The following is a 24,198-nucleotide window of genomic DNA, read 5'->3' on the forward strand; positions in this document are numbered from 1 at the left end:
TACTAATTTCTGATAATATGATATAAATTTTTTTTTCTGTGATTTCACTCGATAATGAATGTTTTGTTTTTAGAACAAAACATGGAAAATCTGCTTTTTTCAACCTATTTTTAAGTCTTAATATACATAATCTTTCTTTGAAATAACAATAGTCTGATTTAAATCCAATAAAAAATAAAATTATAATTTTACGGTCAAATGCTGGGAAAGAACAAATTTCAATTTGCAAAAATACAGATGTTTGATATGAAGATTATGTAAAGTATTGGCCTGTTTTATTTATTTAATTTTGTTTTGTTTTTTTCTGGGTAACTTGTAAATTAATACTTTTAAAAATAATTTTACTAGTTATGTGCAATTGAACAAAACACAGAAAATTTGTAAAATAACAGTGAGTAGTTTTATTTAATTTATTGTTTAAAACGGTTTGATTTTATTATTTTTTTTACAGTGTGCATGTAGGAAAACAAAATAAATCCAAGTTACCTGGATCCTCTATAAGCAAGCTTTGTACTTATTTTCTTTTTTTTAAATTTTAGATTTTTTTTAATGACAAATACGCCTCACAAACTGCAAAGTGTAAAAGTCTGGTTTTAAAATATAATTACTTTATTTTATTTTATTTTTTTCAACATTTTCTTTGCCTGTGTGATTTAAATGGACAAAGCCCCGCCCCCTTTAGTGCTACGTCACGGCTCCACTGTGGAGGGTATTTTGATAAAGATGTTGGTTTGCTAGGCTGCGGCTAAAGCTAACTGTAAGTAATGTGTGTTTTAATAATCAGAGAACTGAGCAGCTTCATGTCCTGAAGTTTAATCGCCAAGTTAACCGAACGACTGCGCTTGGTGCCACAGTCAGCTGTCAGTCAGCCGCTCAGAAGAAACCAGGAAACTCTGAGTTCTTCCCTGAAGTCTGAAGTCGATCACTGAGAGGAGTCACATGAAGGCAGACACGATGAGCACTTTAATCAGGTTTCTCACGTCTACACTTCAGACCTGCTTCCTCTGAGCGTCCTGCAGGTCTGACGGAGCGACATGGAGCGCAGCAGCCAGGACTGGATGTCCGCTTTACCCGAGGAGCTGTGGGACGTTCCCCTCACAGACCTGGCCATACCTGGTACCTTGTTCTCTCTGTTTCCGCATTTACCTGTAATGCAGCTTTATAGGGCAGGATATTAGTATTTATCACTACTGGAGCTCAGTACAGCTGACATTCAATGATTGGAGGGCGAGTATACTCTACACTGATGTATTTCTGCTTTTTAAATGTGTTCATTAGAGCTGATCAATCAGTTGGCTTCATAGATTAACTTTAGTTAATTACACTACAAGAGAGTTGGTTGAAATTGTTGTCAAATAGACACCCTCATACAGCTTTAAAAAAGAAAGGAGAAAAAAAAGCCAGCTTGTAAATTCTTCTGTCATCTTGTTGACATGTCACAGTCAGTTGTTACAGAGGGGAATTTTATCACTCGATAAATCAGAAAATATGGTCAGCAGACAGAAATCAAAAGCAAAATCAGTCCTCACCCTGTTTTTAGCTATTAAATGTTCTATAAATCAGACTAGGGATGATATATGAGCAAACCGATCTGTACAAACCTTCAGGAAATAGACAAAGACGAGGTGCAAAGTTTGGGGAATGAGAAAAGGACATGTATTAAAATTGACATCCACAGACCCAAAGAGACAAAGAATAGTGATAAAAACATCGAAATGTGTGTTTTTGATGTTGTCTTTCCATTAGTCAGAAAGAACATGTAATGGATGCACAAACAACACATTTCAGAAATCTCTAATATTCACCAAATGTTCAAGACATTTTTAATGCAAAAAATATCAAAAACATCACTGTTCAGCTTTTAAAATGTGGACACAAGGTTTATTCAGTGGTGGAAAGAAAACTAAAAGACTATAAGCTTTAGTATTTATGTAACTTTATATCTGTATTCCAATATGTTTCAGAGAGAAATTTTGCATCTTTTCCTTTTTAATTAAATTTATTTCACAATGGCAGATTGCAGGGTCATATACAAAGCACATGATCAGCATATTAAAGATTGAAGGTCCGGACGCCGCTGTAGCTCACTGGGTTGAGTGTCCCATGTACAGGGCTACAGTCCCGATGTGGAGGTCATGGGTTTGAATCCCGCTCATGGCCCTTTCCCACATGTCCTCCCCCACTTTCCTATCTCTCTCTCACTGCACTGTCAAACAAAGGCCAAAAAAAAAAACTTTAAAAAAAGGTCCTTTGTTTCAGTTTATACAGGTCCTTGTAGCCGTGTGACCAGTTATACCTGCTCAGTTTGAAGTTGTGCAATTATTTCATTATCTTTCATTATCCATTCTACTCTCTTATGCTGATTGTACTTTTTACTTCAGGAGAAATTTAATTTACGGAGAAATTTCTTTAACTTGTTGCCTGAGTAAAAAACACACAAAACAGTCGTCATCGCACACAGACACACCACAGTAATTAAAACAATCAAACATGGTTAAAACTACCAACAGCTGAGACTTTGAGTAAAGAGGAAGAAGTGTTTCTAACTTTCCTTGAAGCCACTTTCTCATCTTCTAAAGCTTCATTGTGTCTGTTCATCCAGGGAGCCATGATGCTATGAGCTACTGTCTGGACATAAACTCCCCCCTGCTCAGGTCTGAGTCTGACTTTTTCCGGGTCCTGGATGGACTTTTTTACTGCTTCACAAGGCCGATCATTTTCAAATGGGCTACCACGCAGGTATGTCTGATACTGAAAGTGTAAAGTACAGCAACAACCAACCCGGCAACCCATGCTGGTCATCGGAATGTCAGAGTGGTGTGGGGACACCTACGGGGCTGAGAAGTCAATGCTGTGGGTGTTTTTGCAGTCAGCCTCTCAGATATCCCCTGATGGTTAAACAACATGGTCCAGAGTTTGAAGAGACAAGTCTTGTCTCTGAGATTTTTTTCCGTCGCAAATAGCTGCCGGCTGTAGCTGCAAACGAAGCTGCTGAGTGGATAAAGTGAACCGAAGCAGGTCAATGGAAAACTGAACAATACGAACAAACTCACTAAAGCACTCGTAGAGGTTAGAGGAACTGCAGAGTTGGGTGATTGAAAAAAAAATGTTGGTTCCTCAATGCTAAAAACAGCTTTCACATATGAGTAATAGTAATAGTAGTCTTTCTGTAGAACCTTTGACAAGTTTACAAAGGGCTTTACCATAAAACATATATCGAAGTTATGAGAACCAGAACTTTAGATGCAACAAGATATAATAATTAAAATATACACAGCGACAGCCATCTGTTAAGAAAAGGCCAAATTATAGGAAGACATTTAAAAGATGACACTGAGTTTGCCTCCCTGAGAGTCTCCTGCAAGAAATGTGGCAGCAGAAGGGCCGGACACCTTTGGTAATCATGTAATCCATTGCAAATCTAAAAATATTGATTTTAGGACCTTTAAAGTGCTAGTGTGGAGGACCTAAGGGGATCTAATTGCAGAAATGGAACATAGTACTTATGTTTATGTTTTCATTTCCTGAAAATAAGAATAAGTCAACAAGACGAGACCTTTACAGCTACATAAAGAGTGGGTCCTCGCATTGCCATGTTTCTATTGTTGCCCCGAATAGACAAACCAAGCGCTGCACAACAGAAGGCCTTCAGCAGTTTTGGTGTTTTTAGCAGCCTCTCTAAGTTCTTCTACATCAGTACCTGTGTGTCCATTATGTATTTTTGTGCCCATTTAGAAAAATGTATTGGAAATGGCAGAATTGGACATAACTAACCGTAGTTTTGCGATAAAAGTTTTACACTGGCTTGAGGTGGTTTTTGACTTTTAAAAAACGGGTTAATGCATATAATAAGAGATGGAAACACCTTTTTCTGAACAATCACCTCACGACACTGAACAGCTGCTTCTTTCCATTTGACCTAAAAGAATAATTACAGCTTTTCTGATTTCCTGATTTCCTGATCACTCCTGACAGCCTCTTTCCATTGTTCTTTCATAGATGGCCAAAACTAGTTTCTTGTTCTTCGAGGTCCTTTTTTTTTTTTTTTTTTTTAAGCTGGTTTTGTTTTCAGCTTCTTGTACTGTGTTTATTAAAGACCTGTTTCTTTTATTATGTTCTTTTGCAATATTTAAAGTGCTAACTTCAAAATTTCTCATCAGTTTTATGGATACACGGCTTGTAGCCTGCAGGTTAAAACATACCAACGACGGAATGCCGGCGGAATAGATTAATAAATATTAATAATTATTAAATAAATTAATTGAGTGACACTGAGACATTTTATATTTGCTCATATAATCAATGCCTAATAATGCCCATTTTTCTATTACTCAGTTCATTTGAAAACAACTATGACTTAGTTTTATATTTACAAATATTACTTTATTTCTTTTTTGACCTACTCCTGGTCTCCTGTCATTTTGCAAAAATAACCCCTGGAAACAGCAGATGCACTTGGAAAGAGGTGAAGCAGGTGGTATTCAGCTTGTTGCAGTGTTACTGATTGATGCCACTAAATCCTACAAACTGGTCCTTTAAGTGACATGTCTGCGAAAACCTCACAAAAATCATTACCGTAAAGTGCTACGGGAATGTGGTTTTGTGGACTTCCCTATTAAGAAATCTTCTCTTAGATGGAATATGTATCAGTGTCACTCTGTGCGTTTCATATCAGTTGCTGTGAAATAATATGTCTGATTGTCATGCCCTGACGTTTAGAGTCTCTTCTCTTCAGGACAAAAGCATCGAGGAGCAGCTGTCGATGGGGATTCGCTACTTTGATCTTCGTGTTGCACATAAACCCAGTGATTCATCCAGTGACCTGTACTTCACACACGTCATATACACACACTTAACAGTTATGGTGAGTTTCAGTTAAGTAAAGGCTTCAGTTTGGGCATGCATAGTGCTCATGGTAGATGTCTGTTCTCTACAGGAAACACTTGTGTCTGTTGCCTCCTGGCTGAAGTCTCACCCAAAGGAGGTTGTCATCCTCGCTTGCAGCCATTTGGAGGGAATGGACGACGCACGCCATGAATCGTTCATTTACTCCCTGAAGAACCTGTTTGGCTCCAAACTGTGTCCGCGGAAGGTCAGTGTTCTCCTTGTATGGGTGGTTTGTGGTATAAAAAGGACACGGCGCCTTACAGCACGTAATCGGTCCCCCGCAGGAATCGGTCCTGACCTTGAGGAGTCTGTGGGCATCTGGTTACCAGGTCATCCTGTCCTACGACTCCCAGGTTGCAGCGAGACATGAGGAGCTGTGGCTCGCCATCCCTTACTGGTGGGCCAACCAGCAAACGGCACAAGGAGTGATCAGTTACTTGGACTGGAACAAAGAGCTGGGACGTCCCGGTGAGTTTGGCCTGTTGGGGTTCACAGGATTCATGTTACAAATCATAATGTCCAAGTTTTTTTGTTTTTTTTTGCTCCTGTCACATTTTCACTCACAGTCGGATAATTTTTCACTGCAATACTAAGGAAACAGCGTAACCATGGCTAGAAGTAGAGAAAATTCAAAATTGCTATTTGTGCAATTTTGCACAGTTATGTTTTAAATCATTTAAAAAAGAAAAGCTGTATTTTGCAAAAATAGAAAAACCTAGAATGTACAGTTTCTCAAGAGTTTACAATTGTCACCAATACTAAGAAAGAAAGAGTGATTCTACATTATATAGATATTTTACTACGTAGATATTTTAGATCATTATTTTTTGGCCATTTTCCAGCCTTCATTATGGAAGAGTTGTGGAGGCACAGGAAAGGTTAGGAAGGAGAGAGGATGGATGACATGCCACAGGTCCGAGTCAGTTCATGCCCCCTGCAGTGGGGACTTCCAGTCTCAATTCATGTATCACCTGCTCAACCAGGTGAACTATTTGGGCTCCCATTACTTAGATATTTTAAATTGTTTCCATACTTGTGTTCCATCTGCTTTGTGTAAACACTGCTTGCAGTTCATCTGAAAAGTCCCTGTCCTGTTGACTGTTGGTCACAGCTGAGTTGGTCATGGCTTTACGGTTACTTCGATTAGTGCAGAATTCACTTTTGATTTGGTAAATTTTCCTGACATAACCTCATATCACAGAAAAGTAGTTCAAAGACCACTGGAAAGTTGAAAATCTAGTGATTCTTTGTTTTCACAGTTGTAGGCTCTGATAAATGGTGTCACTTCTTTAAAGGCAACATGTCTTTCAAACCTAATGGTGGGTTGTGGGGTTTCTAGGGTTAAAGCATATTAAGTATATTTCCTGGTGTGTTTTCTTCGTCCTCAGAGGGTTTTTTCGTCTCTGGCCTGAACCTGACAGCTGATAGGGGTTACATCGCTAAGAACCGGAAGGAATCCCTGCGGACGTTGACTTACAGCAACTGGGACAGTTTGAGCAAATGGGTGGAGGAGCAGATACCTGGATCGGACCCCAAAAGCCTCAACATCATCGCAGGGGACTTCGTCGGGCCGCTTCCGCTCTGCTCTCAAGTGATCGCACTAAACCACAAACTGCGACGGAAGAATTCCAGCCAGATAAAGAAGCAATATTAGCCACGACTCTAAAAGCCACATTTTACCTCATTTTATGTTTACTCAGCTTCTCTCAATTTATATAAAATTTAATCATCACAGTTTTAACAGAAAAACCTGCAGTTTCTGTATTTCTTACACTTAGTTTATATTTTTTTTAATCTAAATCTATTATGTGCAATCAGTATATGTTTACAAGAAAAAAAAAAACTTAAACTGTTACAAATTTGTATCTTTAGATATTTTATTATGCTGTACAATAATAAATTCTTTTCTTATGGAGTAGTTTGCAGTCCTTGTGTGCTGCTGCTGCAGCTGGAAGGATCCCTCCTGTATTATCTCTCTCCAAACTGTTTCTTGTAGCGTCCATGAGCGGCGGCGCTAATGATGACCCTGACGACAGCCGATCCTTCGTCTGCATTCACCTGCACGTCCTGAACGGTTGCTTCTTTGTAGAGCCAGCTGTGGATGAGAATATGCATTTAGCAAGGATGCCATACTATTCCTAACAACAAAAATAATCATCAGATCCAGAATTCCACCTGAGCTGAGGAGTGCTGAGGTTAACTGTGAGGTCTAAAATGAGTTTCCCTGTAGATTTTACAATCTGCTCTTCCACTGCTCGCTGCAGCTCGTCCAGGCCTCGCTCCTCCAGGGCAGATATGGGCAGTGCACTGGGCTCTGCAGCCTGATAACTGACAGACACACAGAAAAACAGATCAATAAAACGATGCCCCTCACAGTAATAGATGTGAATGTGGGTTCTCTGGAAGCATTTTAGTGTCTGAGTCAACATAGCTGTGGATTAAGACTTTCTACCATGAAATACTTTTACCTCTCACATGCATGTCAGCAGATGATTACATTTTATTTTCTCCCCCTGAGGATAAACTTCATCTTATTCTCTATAATAAATGTAACTTATACAGTATTGCATGTGCAGCTGTGACAGGATTTTTGCGCTTACTTGTCAATAAGGTCAGTTTTATTGTGGACTTCTATCATGGAGCTCATCAGCCTTTCGGGGATTTGCAGGTTCTTCAGGACATTCAGTACGTTCACCTTCTGATTAACCGTCTCCGGATGACTGATGTCTCTGACGTGAACCAGCAGATCCTGGAAGAAAAGATGAACACTGAGTCAGCAACTCTGCTCCTGAAGTTAGTTTAAAAAATGAGCTGAACACTCCACATTTCATCACTAGATGGAAACATGGGGTACATATCTGAGCTTTCTATACAGCTCATATTATACACATTTACTGGTGTGTCTGTACTTTGATATTGGAATGTAGTAGAATATGTTTACATATAATAATGTTAGAAAACATGTTGGTATAGCTCTCGTTTCTTTGACGCTCTCTTTCCTGAAAAGCTCAGTATGCTGTGATTGGTCGGCTGGCCCAGCGAAAGTGAGGTAATTCTGGTTTCACACTGTAACCCGAGTTAGTACAGTACAGGTAGAGAGACGTAGTTTTCGGAGAAGTGGCTCGAGTGAGGGAATGATGTTGGAATACAAGAAATCTGCTGATTTTTTGTCAAACTAGCCACTAAGCAGATAAATAACAGAAGACAAGTCTTGACATCAAACAAGGCATTTCAGGCATGTAAGGAGCAGTGTATTCTATGAGAGTGAATGATGCCTCTGTATTGGGCGTTGGAAGTTTTCAAATGTTCTACATGCACAAAAAGCAGCAATATAACAATAAAGAAAAAAGGGGAAACCCAAGAAGCACAATAAGGGCTCTTGGAGAACAGAGGATGCTGTATGCCGTTCAGACTGTACACCACACTGATAAAACTTGACTGGGCTACATACAGAGTGTTTAATGTCCTCCAGGGTGGCAGAGAAGGATTCGATGAGCTGGTGGGGCAGCTGGGACAAGAAACCGATGGTGTCCACGTACAGAACTGTCATGCGGTTCGGCAGCTGGCCGGCATGGACGGTGACGTCCAGGGTAGCAAACAGCTGGTTCCTGGGCTGCAGGCCGCTGTCACCAGTCAGAGCTTTGATAAGGGTCGTTTTTCCTGCACAGATGAAGGCAAAAAATAACTTTATGAAATGAAGGACCTCAACTCAGCATTATTAAAACACACTGGTGGCGGTGCGGTGCGTCACTCACCACAGTTAGTGTATCCTAACACAGACACGACAGGGAACTCCTTGTGTTTACGCTGAGATCGCAGCAGGTGCCTCTTTTTCCGAAGTTTTTCCAGCGCTGAGCGAATCTTCATCTCCCGCTCCTTTAATAGCCTCTGCTGGACCTCGTACAGAGTCTCACCTGTAAAGACCAATCAGCAGGAGGGATGTTGGCTCTAGGAGGCTCAATACACAAACAGATGTGTGTCCACTGTGAATCAGGCTGCAGCTAATGACTATTTTCATTGTTGATTAATCTATGGATCATTTTCTCTAGTAATCAACTAGTTGTTTGGTCCATAAAATGGCAGAAAATAGTGAAGAATGTCGATAAGTTTTTCTCAAAGCCAAACTTAGTAAAGAAACCAGAAATTATTCACATTTACAAAGCTGGAGTCGGAGAATTTAAACTTTATTTTTCGAAAAAAATTACTCAAACTGACTCACAAAGTATTTGGTGATTAAATTAATAGTTGACAACTAATTGATTAATGAATTAATCACTGCAGCTCTACTGTAAATGTAAAGTTACCTGAGCCACCAATGTACCTCGACCCTCCACCCTGCTGATCCAAGTTCGCCATTTCATTTTTCAGTCGGGATCTGCAATTGAGGTGTGGTAAAATACAAAAGATAAGGTATATCAGACTAAAACATTTATTTTTCAACCATTTGTAGGTCGCAGTGCATGACTACAGGCAATCATGAGTGTAAACAGTGAATTCTCTGCATTTCGGTGAATCTATCCACCAAGTTGGGCCTTTGCTGGATCAATTTAAAATGGAATTGTACTTATTTATGTCGTGGAAAATTCAAAACATAATGTGACGTATATGAGTGTGAACAAGTTTCCCACAGTAAATTCAGTGGTTATATGTGCTCATAATTCATATTTTTAGAGTAAAAGAACCAGTGCTAAAGAAAACAGACCCTCTCCTGTCTGAGTCATAGTTTCATCTATTAGTAATGACATAGTGCTTTTTAAAAGTCAAAGTCTCCTGGCTTCTTTTGTGTTTTTATTGAGGGAGAGAAATGGAGAGGGAAGTCTTATCCACACCGACCCTGAAATCTCTGCCTATGTAGCCAAGCAACAAAGAAATGTCACAAAATACAAAATTCAGGCATTTACCTTAATAAGGGGATCTCTGCCAGTGAGATCTGTAACTTAGCCTCTTTGGTTTTGGCGTTGCAGCGGAAAATGTGAAGAACAACTGAGTATCTGTCAAAGACTTTCACTCCCCAGGCTTCCTCAAACTCCCTCTGGACAGAATAAAAAATAATAACAAAATAAAGGATCAGTGCATGAAACCTTTTACAAAGCACAGTTAGAAAGCAATCTTTAGAAAAGCTCACCTCAGACAAAGGGGACAGACGCTCAACATTCACAAACACAGCCGTGATTCCTGCTGTTTGCCTGATTTTCTCTGAAGGGTCAAAAGCACAGGTGATTAATGTCTGTGTAGAGTCACAGTCACCCAGATGGTGGTAATCCTGTGATCTTCAACAGAAAGCAACTGAACTTCTTTTTTGTTTTTGAACATGTTTCATCTTGCATCCAAGAGGCTTCCTCTGTTCAAACTGCCTTTTGGGGTGTCACACATATGCTTATAATAGAAAGCTCTTTTGAAACTGAAGGAATCATGGCTAGAAGATGAACCTGGTATCAAAGCGTAGGTAAAAGTCCGACCTTTCATTTTCTATGACCTATTTTGATCAACCACCTATTCCTCATGCCATTATGAGCCTTGAATGTTTACCCAAAATGCACTTTAAGATTTCTCTGGCTATTTATCAGAAAACAGGAAACACATCAAGGGTACTAATGCTTGTTTCTATTACTCAGTGTCTGTTTTGGTACTAAAACTATCATACATCATCCATACATCATGTCAAAGTTGGTTACGGAAAAATATTGTGCTGAACAATAACCTGATTTTGGATTCGAATTGATTGTGATAGATTGTGACAACTGGAGTGGATGCAAACTGGATTTTGTTGCAGTTTTTAATACAGTTCAAATGTTTTTCAGCCCTGAACATTACATGAGGCTATCTCCTCTACTTATGAAGGTATGAAACATCAAAAATGCTGCAAAAAAATACTGCAAATTAAAAAGGGCAAAATTTCAAGCCACCCCTGTGTACTTAAAGGAGAAAACTCATAGCATGAAGGTAAACTTTAGTGGGTTTAACTTACTATTTATCAGGTAGTTATAACAAAGTCCTGAAATCCCTCTCTGGGCAGTTTTGTAATTTTTTGCACATTAAAATATGAGTCTTGGATCATTAACAAGCCATGGTCATGTGATTTAGGGGTGAGAGAAAAAAAAAACAGAGATTGCCTACTCATCCCCAACTGAATTACAAGAACTGTTGAAAACTGCCCTTGNTTTTATTATGTTCTTTTGCAATATTTAAAGTGTTAACTTCAAAATTTTTCATCAGTTTTATGGATACACGGCTTGTAGCCTGCAGGTTAAAACATACCAACGACGGAATGCCGACGGAATAGATTAAACAAATTAATTGAGTGACACTGGGACAGTTTATATTTGTTCATGTAATCAATGCCTAATAGTGCCCATTTTTCTGTTACTCAGTTAATTTGAAAACAACTATGACTTAGTTTTATATTTACAAATATTACTTTATTTCTTTTTTGACCTACTCCTGGTTTCCTGTCATTTTGCAAAAGTAACCCCTGGAAACAGCAGATGCACTTGGAAAGAGGTGAAGCAGGTGGTATTCAGCTTGTTGCAGTCTTACTGATTGATGCCACTAAATCCTACAAACTGGTCCTTTACTGCAAAAACCTCACAAAAGAACCTCTTTTTCACCAAACAGCTTCATTACCAGAAAGTGTTACGTGAATGTGGTTTTGTGGACTTCCCTATTAAGAAATCTTCTCTTAGATGGAATATGTATCAGTGTCACTCTGTGCGTTTCATATCAGTTGCTGTGAAATAATATGTCTGATTGTCATGCCCTGACGTTTAGAGTCTCTTCTCTTCAGGACAAAAGCATCGAGGAGCAGCTGTCGATGGGGATTCGCTACTTTGATCTTCGTGTTGCACATAAACCCAGTGATTCATCCAGTGACCTGTACTTCACACACGTCATATACACACACTTAACAGTTATGGTGAGTTTACGTTAAGTAAAGGCTTCAGTTTGGGCATGCATAGTGCTCATGGTAGATGTCTGTTCTCTACAGGAAACACTTGTGTCTGTTGCCTCCTGGCTGAAGTCTCACCCAAAGGAGGTTGTCATCCTCGCTTGCAGCCATTTGGAGGGAATGGACGACGCACGCCATGAATCGTTCATTTACTCCCTGAAGAACCTGTTTGGCTCCAAACTGTGTCCGCGGAAGGTCAGTGTTCTCCTTGTATGGGTGGTTTGTGGTATAAAAAGGACACGGCGCCTTACAGCACGTAACCGGTCCCCCACAGGAATCGGTCCTGACCTTGAGGAGTCTGTGGGCATCTGGTTACCAGGTCATCCTGTCCTACGACTCCCAGGTTGCAGCGAGACATGAGGAGCTGTGGCTCGCCATCCCTTACTGGTGGGCCAACCAGCAAACGGCACAAGGAGTGATCAGTTACTTGGACTGGAACAAAGAGCTGGGACGTCCCGGTGAGTTTGGCCTGTTGGGGTTCACAGGATTCATGTTACAAATCATAATGTCCAAGTTTTTTTGTTTTTTTTTGCTCCTGTCACATTTTCACTCACAGTCGGATAATTTTTCACTGCAATACTAAGGAAACAGCGTAACCATGGCTAGAAGTAGAGAAAATTCAAAATTGCTATTTGTGCAATTTTGCACAGTTATGTTTTAAATCATTTAAAAAAGAAAAGCTGTATTTTGCAAAAATAGAAAAACCTAGAATGTACAGTTTCTCAAGAGTTTACAATTGTCACCAATACTAAGAAAGAAAGAGTGATTCTACATTATATAGATATTTTACTACGTAGATATTTTAGATCATTATTTTTTGGCCATTTTCCAGCCTTCATTATGGAAGAGTTGTGGAGGCACAGGAAAGGTTAGGAAGGAGAGAGGATGGATGACATGCCACAGGTCCGAGTCAGTTCATGCCCCCTGCAGTGGGGACTTCCAGTCTCAATTCATGTATCACCTGCTCAACCAGGTGAACTATTTGGGCTCCCATTACTTAGATATTTTAAATTGTTTCCATACTTGTGTTCCATCTGCTTTGTGTAAACACTGCTTGCAGTTCATCTGAAAAGTCCCTGTCCTGTTGACTGTTGGTCACAGCTGAGTTGGTCATGGCTTTACGGTTACTTCGATTAGTGCAGAATTCACTTTTGATTTGGTAAATTTTCCTGACATAACCTCATATCACAGAAAAGTAGTTCAAAGACCACTGGAAAGTTGAAAATCTAGTGATTCTTTGTTTTCACAGTTGTAGGCTCTGATAAATGGTGTCACTTCTTTAAAGGCAACATGTCTTTCAAACCTAATGGTGGGTTGTGGGGTTTCTAGGGTTAAAGCATATTAAGTATATTTCCTGGTGTGTTTTCTTCGTCCTCAGAGGGTTTTTTCGTCTCTGGCCTGAACCTGACAGCTGATAGGGGTTACATCGCTAAGAACCGGAAGGAATCCCTGCGGACGTTGACTTACAGCAACTGGGACAGTTTGAGCAAATGGGTGGAGGAGCAGATACCTGGATCGGACCCCAAAAGCCTCAACATCATCGCAGGGGACTTCGTCGGGCCGCTTCCGCTCTGCTCTCAAGTGATCGCACTAAACCACAAACTGCGACGGAAGAATTCCAGCCAGATAAAGAAGCAATATTAGCCACGACTCTAAAAGCCACATTTTACCTCATTTTATGTTTACTCAGCTTCTCTCAATTTATATAAAATTTAATCATCACAGTTTTAACAGAAAAACCTGCAGTTTCTGTATTTCTTACACTTAGTTTATATTTTTTTTAATCTAAATCTATTATGTGCAATCAGTATATGTTTACAAGAAAAAAAAAAACTTAAACTGTTACAAATTTGTATCTTTAGATATTTTATTATGCTGTACAATAATAAATTCTTTTCTTATGGAGTAGTTTGCAGTCCTTGTGTGCTGCTGCTGCAGCTGGAAGGATCCCTCCTGTATTATCTCTCTCCAAACTGTTTCTTGTAGCGTCCATGAGCGGCGGCGCTAATGATGACCCTGACGACAGCCGATCCTTCGTCTGCATTCACCTGCACGTCCTGAACGGTTGCTTCTTTGTAGAGCCAGCTGTGGATGAGAATATGCATTTAGCAAGGATGCCATACTATTCCTAACAACAAAAATAATCATCAGATCCAGAATTCCACCTGAGCTGAGGAGTGCTGAGGTTAACTGTGAGGTCTAAAATGAGTTTCCCTGTAGATTTTACAATCTGCTCTTCCACTGCTCGCTGCAGCTCGTCCAGGCCTCGCTCCTCCAGGGCAGATATGGGCAGTGCACTGGGCTCTGCAGCCTGATAACTGACAGACACACAGAAAAACAGATCAATAAAACGATGCCCCTCACAGTAATAGATGTGAATGTGGGTTCTCTGGAAGCATTTTAGTGTCTGAGTCAACATAGCTGTGGATTAAGACTTTCTACCATGAAATACTTTTACCTCTCACATGCATGTCAGCAGATGATTACATTTTATTTTCTCCCCCTGAGGATAAACTTCATCTTATTCTCTATAATAAATGTAACTTATACAGTATTGCATGTGCAGCTGTGACAGGATTTTTGCGCTTACTTGTCAATAAGGTCAGTTTTATTGTGGACTTCTATCATGGAGCTCATCAGCCTTTCGGGGATTTGCAGGTTCTTCAGGACATTCAGTACGTTCACCTTCTGATTAACCGTCTCCGGATGACTGATGTCTCTGACGTGAACCAGCAGATCCTGGAAGAAAAGATGAACACTGAGTCAGCAACTCTGCTCCTGAAGTTAGTTTAAAAAATGAGCTGAACACTCCACATTTCATCACTAGATGGAAACATGGGGTACATATCTGAGCTTTCTATACAGCTCATATTATACACATTTACTGGTGTGTCTGTACTTTGATATTGGAATGTAGTAGAATATGTTTACATATAATAATGTTAGAAAACATGTTGGTATAGCTCTCGTTTCTTTGACGCTCTCTTTCCTGAAAAGCTCAGTATGCTGTGATTGGTCGGCTGGCCCAGCGAAAGTGAGGTAATTCTGGTTTCACACTGTAACCCGAGTTAGTACAGTACAGGTAGAGAGACGTAGTTTTCGGAGAAGTGGCTCGAGTGAGGGAATGATGTTGGAATACAAGAAATCTGCTGATTTTTTGTCAAACTAGCCACTAAGCAGATAAATAACAGAAGACAAGTCTTGACATCAAACAAGGCATTTCAGGCATGTAAGGAGCAGTGTATTCTATGAGAGTGAATGATGCCTCTGTATTGGGCGTTGGAAGTTTTCAAATGTTCTACATGCACAAAAAGCAGCAATATAACAATAAAGAAAAAAGGGGAAACCCAAGAAGCACAATAAGGGCTCTTGGAGAACAGAGGATGCTGTATGCCGTTCAGACTGTACACCACACTGATAAAACTTGACTGGGCTACATACAGAGTGTTTAATGTCCTCCAGGGTGGCAGAGAAGGATTCGATGAGCTGGTGGGGCAGCTGGGACAAGAAACCGATGGTGTCCACGTACAGAACTGTCATGCGGTTCGGCAGCTGGCCGGCATGGACGGTGACGTCCAGGGTAGCAAACAGCTGGTTCCTGGGCTGCAGGCCGCTGTCACCAGTCAGAGCTTTGATAAGGGTCGTTTTTCCTGCACAGATGAAGGCAAAAAATAACTTTATGAAATGAAGGACCTCAACTCAGCATTATTAAAACACACTGGTGGCGGTGCGGTGCGTCACTCACCACAGTTAGTGTATCCTAACACAGACACGACAGGGAACTCCTTGTGTTTACGCTGAGATCGCAGCAGGTGCCTCTTTTTCCGAAGTTTTTCCAGCGCTGAGCGAATCTTCATCTCCCGCTCCTTTAATAGCCTCTGCTGGACCTCGTACAGAGTCTCACCTGTAAAGACCAATCAGCAGGAGGGATGTTGGCTCTAGGAGGCTCAATACACAAACAGATGTGTGTCCACTGTGAATCAGGCTGCAGCTAATGACTATTTTCATTGTTGATTAATCTATGGATCATTTTCTCTAGTAATCAACTAGTTGTTTGGTCCATAAAATGGCAGAAAATAGTGAAGAATGTCGATAAGTTTTTCTCAAAGCCAAACTTAGTAAAGAAACCAGAAATTATTCACATTTACAAAGCTGGAGTCGGAGAATTTAAACTTTATTTTTCGAAAAAAATTACTCAAACTGACTCACAAAGTATTTGGTGATTAAATTAATAGTTGACAACTAATTGATTAATGAATTAATCACTGCAGCTCTACTGTAAATGTAAAGTTACCTGAGCCACCAATGTACCTCGACCCTCCACCCTGCTGATCCAAGTTCGCCATTTCATTTTTCAGTCGGGATCTGCAATTGAGGTGTGGTAAAATACAAAAGATAAGGTATATCAGACTAAAACATTTATTTTTCAACCATTTGTAGGTCGCAGTGCATGACTACAGGCAATCATGAGTGTAAACAGTGAATTCTCTGCATTTCGGTGAATCTATCCACCAAGTTGGGCCTTTGTTGGATCAATTTAAAATGAAATAGTACTTATTTATGTTGTGGAAAATTCAAAACATAATGTGACGTATATGAGTGTGAACAAGTTTCCCACAGTAAATTCAGTGGTTATATGTGCTCATAATTCATATTTTTAGAGTAAAAGAACCAGTGCTAAAGAAAACAGACCCTCTCCTGTCTGAGTCATAGTGTCATCTATTAGTAATGACATAGTGCTTTTTAAAAGTCAAAGTCTCCTGGCTTCTTTTGTGTTTTTATTGAGGGAGAGAAATGGAGAGGGAAGTCTTATCCACATTGACCCTGAAATCTCTGCCTATGTAGCCAAGCAACAAAGAAATGTCACAAAATACAAAATTCAGGCATTTACCTTAATAAGGGGATCTCTGCCAGTGAGATCTGTAACTTAGCCTCTTTGGTTTTGGCGTTGCAGCGGAAAATGTGAAGAACAACTGAGTATCTGTCAAAGACTTTCACTCCCCAGGCTTCCTCAAACTCCCTCTGGACAGAATAAAAAATAATAACAAAATAAAGGATCAGTGCATGAAACCTTTTACAAAGCACAGTTAGAAAGCAATCTTTAGAAAAGCTCACCTCAGACAAAGGGGACAGACGCTCAACATTCACAAACACAGCCGTGATTCCTGCTGTTTGCCTGATTTTCTCTGAAGGGTCAAAAGCACAGGTGATTAATGTCTGTGTAGAGTCACAGTCACCCAGATGGTGGTAATCCTGTGATCTTCAACAGAAAGCAACTGAACTTCTTTTTTGTTTTTGAACATGTTTCATCTTGCATCCAAGAGGCTTCCTCTGTTCAAACTGCCTTTTGGGGTGTCACACATATGCTTATAATAGAAAGCTCTTTTGAAACTGAAGGAATCATGGCTAGAAGATGAACCTGGTATCAAAGTGTAGGTAAAAGTCCGACCTTTCATTTTCTATGACCTATTTTGATCAACCACCTATTCCTCATGCCATTATGAGCCTTGAATGTTTACCCAAAATGCACTTTAAGATTTCTCTGGCTATTTATCAGAAAACAGGAAACACATCAAGGGTACTAATGCTTGTTTCTATTACTCAGTGTCTGTTTTGGTACTAAAACTATCATACATCATCCATACATCATGTCAAAGTTGGTTACGGAAAAATATTGTGCTGAACAATAACCTGATTTTGGATTTGAATTGATTGTGATAGATTGTGACAACTGGAGTGGATGCAAACTGGATTTTGTTGCAGTTTTTAATACAGTTCAAATGTTTTTCAGCCCTGAACATTACATGAGGCCATCTCCTCTACTTATGACGGTATGAAACATCAAAAATGCTGCAAAAAAATACTGCAAATTAAAAAGGGCAAAATTTCAAGCCACCCCTGTGTACTTAAAGGAGAAAACTCATAGCATGAAGGTAAACTTTAGTGGGTTTAACTTACTATTTATCAGGTAGTTATAACAAAGTCCTGAAATCCCTCTCTGGGCAGTTTTGTAATTTTTTGCACATTAAAATATGAGTCTTGGATCATTAACAAGCCATGGTCATGTGATTTAGGGGTGAGAGAAAAAAAAAACAGAGATTGCCTACTCATCCCCAACTGAATTACAAGAACTGTTGAAAACTGCCCTTGTTGATACCAGCTTTTCTTAAAAGATGAGCTCTGGATGGAGGTCATTAAGCATTACATAAGTCTTTGTCATGGTGCCCCTTTACGCTAAACTCCCACAATGGGGGATAAGAAGTGCTTTTGTTCTTCATCTTCAAGAGCCAAAAAAAAAGTTCAGTCACCTTCTACTGAAGCTCTTAAGAGGGATGATTAATATAAATTGATTAAAAGTACAGATCTATAGGTGGATACTGGGATTGGGGGTTACCTGTCAGAGACTGGAAGTTGCCTTTGCCAAATATCCTCTTCTTGTCTGGTGTCTTGGTGGAGAGGATGACTTTATCCACCACTGTCCAGTTGTCTAAGGTGTTCACGAGCCCCACAGCCTCAGCCATCATCAGCTCAGCTGCACATGTAACAGATCAAAATGTTGTATCTGTGCTTTGACACAGTCATCACTCTAACCTAAGCATGCTTGTCTTGTTACCAGTGGTGAGATACTGTTTCTTGCTTCCCCACTTCACATCAGGGTGGACGATGAACAGTCTCTGCTGTCCCTTTCCTATGGTTGCAGGAATCTGCTGCTGGAACAGCTCCTCTACCTCACTGTCCTCCAGGAAATCTTCATCATCATCCTCCTCCTCCTCTGTGTATCCAGTGCTGCTGCTGCTGCTGCTGGTGCGGTCGTCTGTCCTCTTCAGTCTGCAGACAGAAAGCCCAAATGCTCTGGACTGCTGGGTGGAAGAAGCTCTGTTTAGATGCTGTTGGAAAGTGTTGAGTGCAGCTGCATGGTGTTGACGTGTGTGCAGGAGTCTGCAAGGCGCCGCTGCTCTCTGATAGCTGTATGTGCAGGGTCGCTGCAGGAGAGGCAGCCAAGAACGAATCCTCCGTAATGTTGTCATGTTGCCTCAGCAAGCTCTCTGCTTAGTTCATTGACACTGCAGTAAGATCGCACAGTCACTTGCTGTTATAGCACTAAAGCTACAAGTGACTGAGCCACTGCAGGTCACACATGAGCACTGTTGACGTCCATCCGCTTCTTCAGGCTCCTTGAAGGGTAACAAGACAGACCGGAGAGCTCACACCGCCACCTACTGTAGCCGCCAGTGTTTCTTTTTCGCTGTTTAAATTCCACTCAGTAAATGAATGAAAAACTAGGTTTTGCTTAGAAAAACACAGCATGGTATGTTTCAGATTGCCCATGCGCGGTGGTGTTTTGAGTCTGGGCGATTTATTGTCACTTTTATCCTCAGTAAAAATCTTGCAGGCAACGTTTCTTAAACTGAATTGCAATTTAATCGAAACAAATGTTTTTAGCTACACACAGTTACATTTATGGAATATAGCGACCACTGGAAAATCTATTTGTCACATAAAAACAAGTATAGTCGATATTTTTGTGTAGACCGATAGGAAGTCGATTCCTGCTAGTCAAAACTCAGGGCTGCAATTTTAGTAGATTTGGTATCGCTTCCTGTTATGTCATTTCCTTTGTAATATTGTTTTTTATTTTTGAAAAAATAGAAAGTCGTACATTTAAAAAAAAAAACACCAAACATAGATCTTAATTTTCAATAAAACACAACAATAATGTAAAAACACGTATTTATAGACCCAGAAATAAACGGTTTCAGTATCGGTCTCATGATTGACTCCGCCCCCTAGTGGACTAAACGGTTGCTAAGACACTGCAGCTAGCTTAGCTATTATTTTAGCTAGTTATGCTTTAGCAGTCCTATTCATTTAGTATTTTTGGAGTAAACTGTTCATTTTGACTTTATTTCGGCTTTAATAAATGTTTAATCTTGTCTCCTAGCATAGACAGACAAATATTCGTAGCCAGTTAATACTGGTGCTCTTCAGCAGCACAAAAATGTGTCTGAATATTACATTGCTTTAAATGAATTATTATTATTGTCATTATGACTCATAAACTAAAAGATACTTTAACTTTCTGAAGGTTCAGACGAGCATATGAGAAAATAACTAAAAAATGACTGCCTTAAACACTAATGCAAAACAGGACGTAAGGAAATGTAGCAAAGACAGATAAATGAAATAAAGTAAAATAAATAAATCATTTTTTATAAGCTAAATGTTTTTAAAATATTTTTTTAAAGTGTGAAAATGGGATTTGTTTATTTATTTATTTATTTTTACTTTTACCATTAATGCACTATTACCGCAGGAGTTACTGTACCTGTCTTTAGAATACAACGAGGATGATTACTAAAATATGCATTTACATCTTTTATGAAAACATAGCCAAAACACTTTCCATACTGAAATGTTAATATTTTCTAGAATCAATATGAAACATCTGATCAACAACAACAAAAATACAGAAGTATGTGTATATATATATTATTTTTTTTATTTTTTATTTTTTTTTAGGAAAACTATACCAATTTCAAAGTGTCCCACAGATGTGTGTGTGTGTGTGTGTGTTTTGTTTTGTTGCTGTTTTTTTATGTTTGCATCGCTGTCACATAGCATCACGCCTCCTGCATCACAATGGGTGTGTGTGACCTGAAAAGAAGTCAGACAGGTCGAACCAATTTCCGTACAGTGACACCTAACCGGATATTTTCTGATTGATACGGACGAACCTCGTGTTCTTACGCTTATTCTTCGTGTGAATCTACTTATTTTAAAAAATACGCAGCGGTATTTTTCTTCATTAAAATCAGACTAGAACAGGAGAGAGAGGGCAGGTATGGCACAACAAGCCGCAACATGACTGGTGATGAACTCCTTCAGAGTAAGGAAACGTGTGCGTAAGACCTGGAACGAGCGGAGGACGAGGGACTGAAGTGAGACGGTTATATGGTTTACAGAGTCATGGGCGGGTTTTGGTTGAATAATTTCACGAGTAAAGTGTATTTGAATGGTTTTTCGGCGTTTTGTGCGCAAATGTGCCCTCAGCGGGGGATGCCGGTGGCTCTGTGGCGCACAGGACTCCTGCTCAGCTTCCTGTGTGTGTGCGTCCGTCTGGGTAAGAGGACTGTCTGGTCATGTAGATCACATACTGAGGTGAGTAGTCACAACACTGACTGACTGATTGTGTTTCTCTCGTTTGTACAGAGGAAGATTGTGTTCTTGGCGTAGTGGGACGCCCGGTGTTTCTGCCCTGCTTTTACCCTGACTTACTAACTTTAGCAAATTATTCCATTGAGTGGAGGAGAGAGGATGAAGTGGTGCTCAGATCAGTGTGGGAAGAGGATGGAAACATTCAGATATGGAGCATGAACAGAGCCACGGTTCATACTGATGCTACACAAACTGGAAACTTCTCTCTGGAGCTGCCAGCAGCTGATCCCACACAGGACAACGTGTCTTACAGTTTCTTCATTATTTCAGGGGAGAACCAAAGGTTGCTGGTGTGCAAAGTGTGCCTCAGGATAGCAGGTCAGTGCCAAACACAAGGGATAGATAGATAGATAGATAGATAGATAGATAGATAGATAGATAGATAGATAGATAGATCATCCCCTTGGAGAAATTGCATGAAAGAAATAGAAGGTGCAAACTGTGCTTGTAGAAGAACAAAGTTAAGGTACAAGAAAAAACAGATGTTGCTTGTAGAATAAGTATCAATAAGTATAAATACAGCATAACAATATACATTTTTAAAATAAGCATGCAGAAGGAGGAACTCTTGTCTTTGTTGGTTGTTTGCAGCCAGTTTCAGCTTCCCAGTGCTGCAGAGGGAAGAAGCAGTGGAGGGCGAGGAGACATCCTTCCACTGTCGCTCCAGCGGCGGTTACCCTCAGCCTGCAGTCTACTGGCTCATCAACGACACCGAGGAGCCCCCCGAAGGCTCGGTGAGGACCCTGGCAGCATCGCTCCCCGATTCCCACCTCTTTAACATCACCAGCCATCTGACGGTCAACGTTTCCAGAGACTCCAGCGTGACGTGCGTCATAGAGAACCAGTCCATGAACGAGACCCTGACGTCCACCAGCTGTGAGTCGTTTCCTTTTGCTGTTCACTCACCTGAACACGCCAACAGGTCACTAATCTCTGGTTCTCGTTCAGACGGAGTGCCCAGCGGCCCCGTGGCGAGCCGAGCGTCAGAGGCCATGTGGATCTTCAGCACAGCTCTGTGTGCGGTGGTGGGGGTGTTGGTGATCGTAGGGGTGTGGTACCAGATCCACCTGGACAGGATTAGTAAGAGGAAGAAGAAGGAATACCAAGAAACACAGAGAGGTAGGCAGATCACGCTCACCAGAGCGGTGAGGCAGTTTGTCTCTATACAGATGTAAAGGGAGGATGCTTTAAAAAATAGCATAATTAGTTTGTATCTGTCAGTTAGTTTCATAAAAGTCCAGTCTGTTGCCTAAAGTTTTCCTGGAAAAGATGTTATTTTAAAGGATTTTCAGAGGGCAACACTCCCTCGAAGAGTTTAAAATCTTACGTTGTCATGTTAACACAAACCCAACATTTCTTGTCCTGGAAGTGCAATTATTAGATATCTAAAATGTGTCTCCACCTTGTGTGCATTTCAGTGTGTTTTAACCTAAGGGCTGAAAACCTGCATTTGACAAAAGTCACATCAAACTGCCACCTAGTGTGATTTTACACTAAGAACAAATCCTACACTTTCATTAGTTGTTTAGTCAACAAAATGTTTCAAAAAAAATAAAAATAAAATCCGTGTTTGCCAAAGTACAAGATGGCGTCTTTAAATATGTTATTTTGTCCAAAGTCCAAAGATATTCAGTTTAGTGACATAAAGGAGAAAAGAAATTAGATAATATTTACATTTAAGAGGCTGGAATAGAGAATATTGATCATTTCTCTCAAAACAATTACTCAGATTGATTAATCGATTATCAAAATAGTTGACAACTACTCGATTCATTGTTGCCTGTGTGAAAGCACAGCAGGGTAACATGCAAAAATGGAAAATTTGCAAACAAGTTTTTGTGAAGAATAATGTTTCCTATAGAAAAAAAATGATAAAGTAATATTTACTTTGTTTAAAATGAAGCTGCTGCCTGTCTTCTTTTTTATTGCAACCAAATTATTTTCCTATTTTATTATTAGTTTTGTTTAGGGATGCATGCTGAGATCAGCACATCACTGGTATGGCAGATAGCAACAGGCAGATAGTGTCAGTTTAAATTTCCATTTCAGTTTGAAAATGTTCTGTGAAAATGAATGACAATTTTTTTGTATGTTGAAGTAGTTTCCTTATTTTGTCCCGTGAATGTGTGAATTTGAAAAATGAAGCTATTTATATCTGCACCTTCAATAAAGATAAAAGTTGACATAGTAATAACTTAACTCTGCTACAGGAGAGACTTGATGTTCCCTGCAACTAGATGAAAAAACCATGTGCATTTATCTGTACCAGCATCGGCCAAAATAAGTTGGAAAATATCTGCAAAAATTGAGCATCATTCATCATGAGTTGTTTTTCTTTTCTAGAAAACATGCCAAGGCCTTAGATAAAATAAGACATCATCAAAAATAAGATATCTGATGTCAAATTTCCTCCCAAATAGGACCTTAATTAGGTTAATGTTCTGGTTAAAGAGGTCTGAGGTGCAACCAGTTAATTAGAGCAATGAATCCTAAATAGTTTCATTACAAAGTGGTTGTTAATTCACTTCTGGTTTAAACTGAACAAACTCTGGTGGAGAAAATATCATTCACTCAGCACTTGTATTCCTTTTTGCAGAGGTCGAGCATGTCCTTAAATCCATATAAACTCTAATTGTTGTCATATGAGTCCATTCAAGAAGAGCTCATAGCCTTTATAGGGAGAGTGTTTCAAAATTTAAAGTGCTTTTCTGAAAATTTGTTGCCATCAGGATACAAAAGACGACGTCGGTACAAAGAGGAAGCCGAGGCGATGACGCCGGAGCCAAAGGAGACGAATGTGTGAAATCCTGAATCTATCAATGATCACCTTTTATTTTTCTGCCGAGAGGCAACAAAGCACTGATATGTAAATATGTATTTGTTGTGATCACCACTTAAATATTCAGTCAGGCGGGTTTTTTAAACAGAAGTTCACTTTTGGGGCATCATTTTGTGTTAAATGTTTACTTTTTTTCCTCCTCTGATAGCGTTGTTGTATTTCATGATTTTAATAAAGATTCTCAGATTGACTGACTGGAGCTTTTTTTTTTAATTTATTTTTTAATTCCACCTCACAGATCTGTTAATGATGTAACAGTAGACAAGTGAGCTTTTTTTTAAAAATGTAAATCTCTGAAGCAACAATTAAC

General features: G+C 39.8%; 5 protein-coding genes across 5 annotated transcripts; 3 read left to right on the plus strand and 2 right to left on the minus strand.

Annotated features, from left to right (window-relative positions):
* Positions 1 to 705: 705 nt before the first annotated feature.
* On the plus strand, positions 706 to 6,802 carry plcxd1.2 (phospholipase C, X domain containing 1, tandem duplicate 2). The gene is made up of 6 exons (XM_008281273.1): positions 706 to 1,116; positions 2,603 to 2,739; positions 4,736 to 4,864; positions 4,937 to 5,092; positions 5,172 to 5,355; positions 6,276 to 6,802. Exons 1-6 carry the CDS (start codon positions 1,035 to 1,037, stop codon positions 6,539 to 6,541), a joined length of 954 nt encoding a protein of 317 aa, XP_008279495.1. The 5' UTR covers positions 706 to 1,034; the 3' UTR covers positions 6,542 to 6,802.
* Positions 4,297 to 13,738, plus strand: LOC103356938 (PI-PLC X domain-containing protein 1-like). Its single transcript, XM_008281272.1, has 5 exons — positions 4,297 to 4,581; positions 11,482 to 11,800; positions 11,873 to 12,028; positions 12,108 to 12,291; positions 13,212 to 13,738. Exons 2-5 carry the CDS (start codon positions 11,627 to 11,629, stop codon positions 13,475 to 13,477), a joined length of 780 nt encoding a protein of 259 aa, XP_008279494.1. The 5' UTR covers positions 4,297 to 4,581; positions 11,482 to 11,626; the 3' UTR covers positions 13,478 to 13,738.
* On the minus strand, positions 6,751 to 11,343 carry LOC103356962 (putative GTP-binding protein 6). Its single transcript, XM_008281308.1, has 9 exons — positions 11,327 to 11,343; positions 10,013 to 10,157; positions 9,789 to 9,919; positions 9,192 to 9,262; positions 8,643 to 8,801; positions 8,339 to 8,547; positions 7,488 to 7,636; positions 7,063 to 7,215; positions 6,751 to 6,982 (listed from the first exon to the last, which is right to left on the minus strand). Exons 1-9 carry the CDS (start codon positions 11,341 to 11,343, stop codon positions 6,856 to 6,858), a joined length of 1,161 nt encoding a protein of 386 aa, XP_008279530.1. The 3' UTR covers positions 6,751 to 6,855.
* gtpbp6 (GTP binding protein 6 (putative)) lies at positions 13,683 to 19,171 on the minus strand. The gene is made up of 10 exons (XM_008281271.1): positions 18,447 to 19,171; positions 18,228 to 18,365; positions 16,949 to 17,019; positions 16,725 to 16,855; positions 16,128 to 16,198; positions 15,579 to 15,737; positions 15,275 to 15,483; positions 14,424 to 14,572; positions 13,999 to 14,151; positions 13,683 to 13,918 (listed from the first exon to the last, which is right to left on the minus strand). The coding sequence occupies exons 1-10, from the start codon at positions 18,859 to 18,861 to the stop codon at positions 13,792 to 13,794; spliced, it is 1,623 nt and encodes a 540-aa protein (XP_008279493.1). The 5' UTR covers positions 18,862 to 19,171; the 3' UTR covers positions 13,683 to 13,791.
* Positions 19,172 to 20,560: 1,389 nt separating this feature from the next.
* Positions 20,561 to 24,082, plus strand: LOC103356940 (ICOS ligand-like). The gene is made up of 5 exons (XM_008281274.1): positions 20,561 to 20,954; positions 21,044 to 21,367; positions 21,641 to 21,925; positions 21,998 to 22,168; positions 23,779 to 24,082. The coding sequence occupies exons 1-5, from the start codon at positions 20,786 to 20,788 to the stop codon at positions 23,850 to 23,852; spliced, it is 1,023 nt and encodes a 340-aa protein (XP_008279496.1). The 5' UTR covers positions 20,561 to 20,785; the 3' UTR covers positions 23,853 to 24,082.
* The last annotated feature ends 116 nt before the right edge of the window (positions 24,083 to 24,198 follow it).

Source organism: Stegastes partitus, unplaced genomic scaffold, assembly GCF_000690725.1.
Source record: "Stegastes partitus isolate 25-593 unplaced genomic scaffold, Stegastes_partitus-1.0.2 Scaffold228, whole genome shotgun sequence".
NCBI classification, from domain to species: Eukaryota; Metazoa; Chordata; class Actinopteri; family Pomacentridae; genus Stegastes; species Stegastes partitus.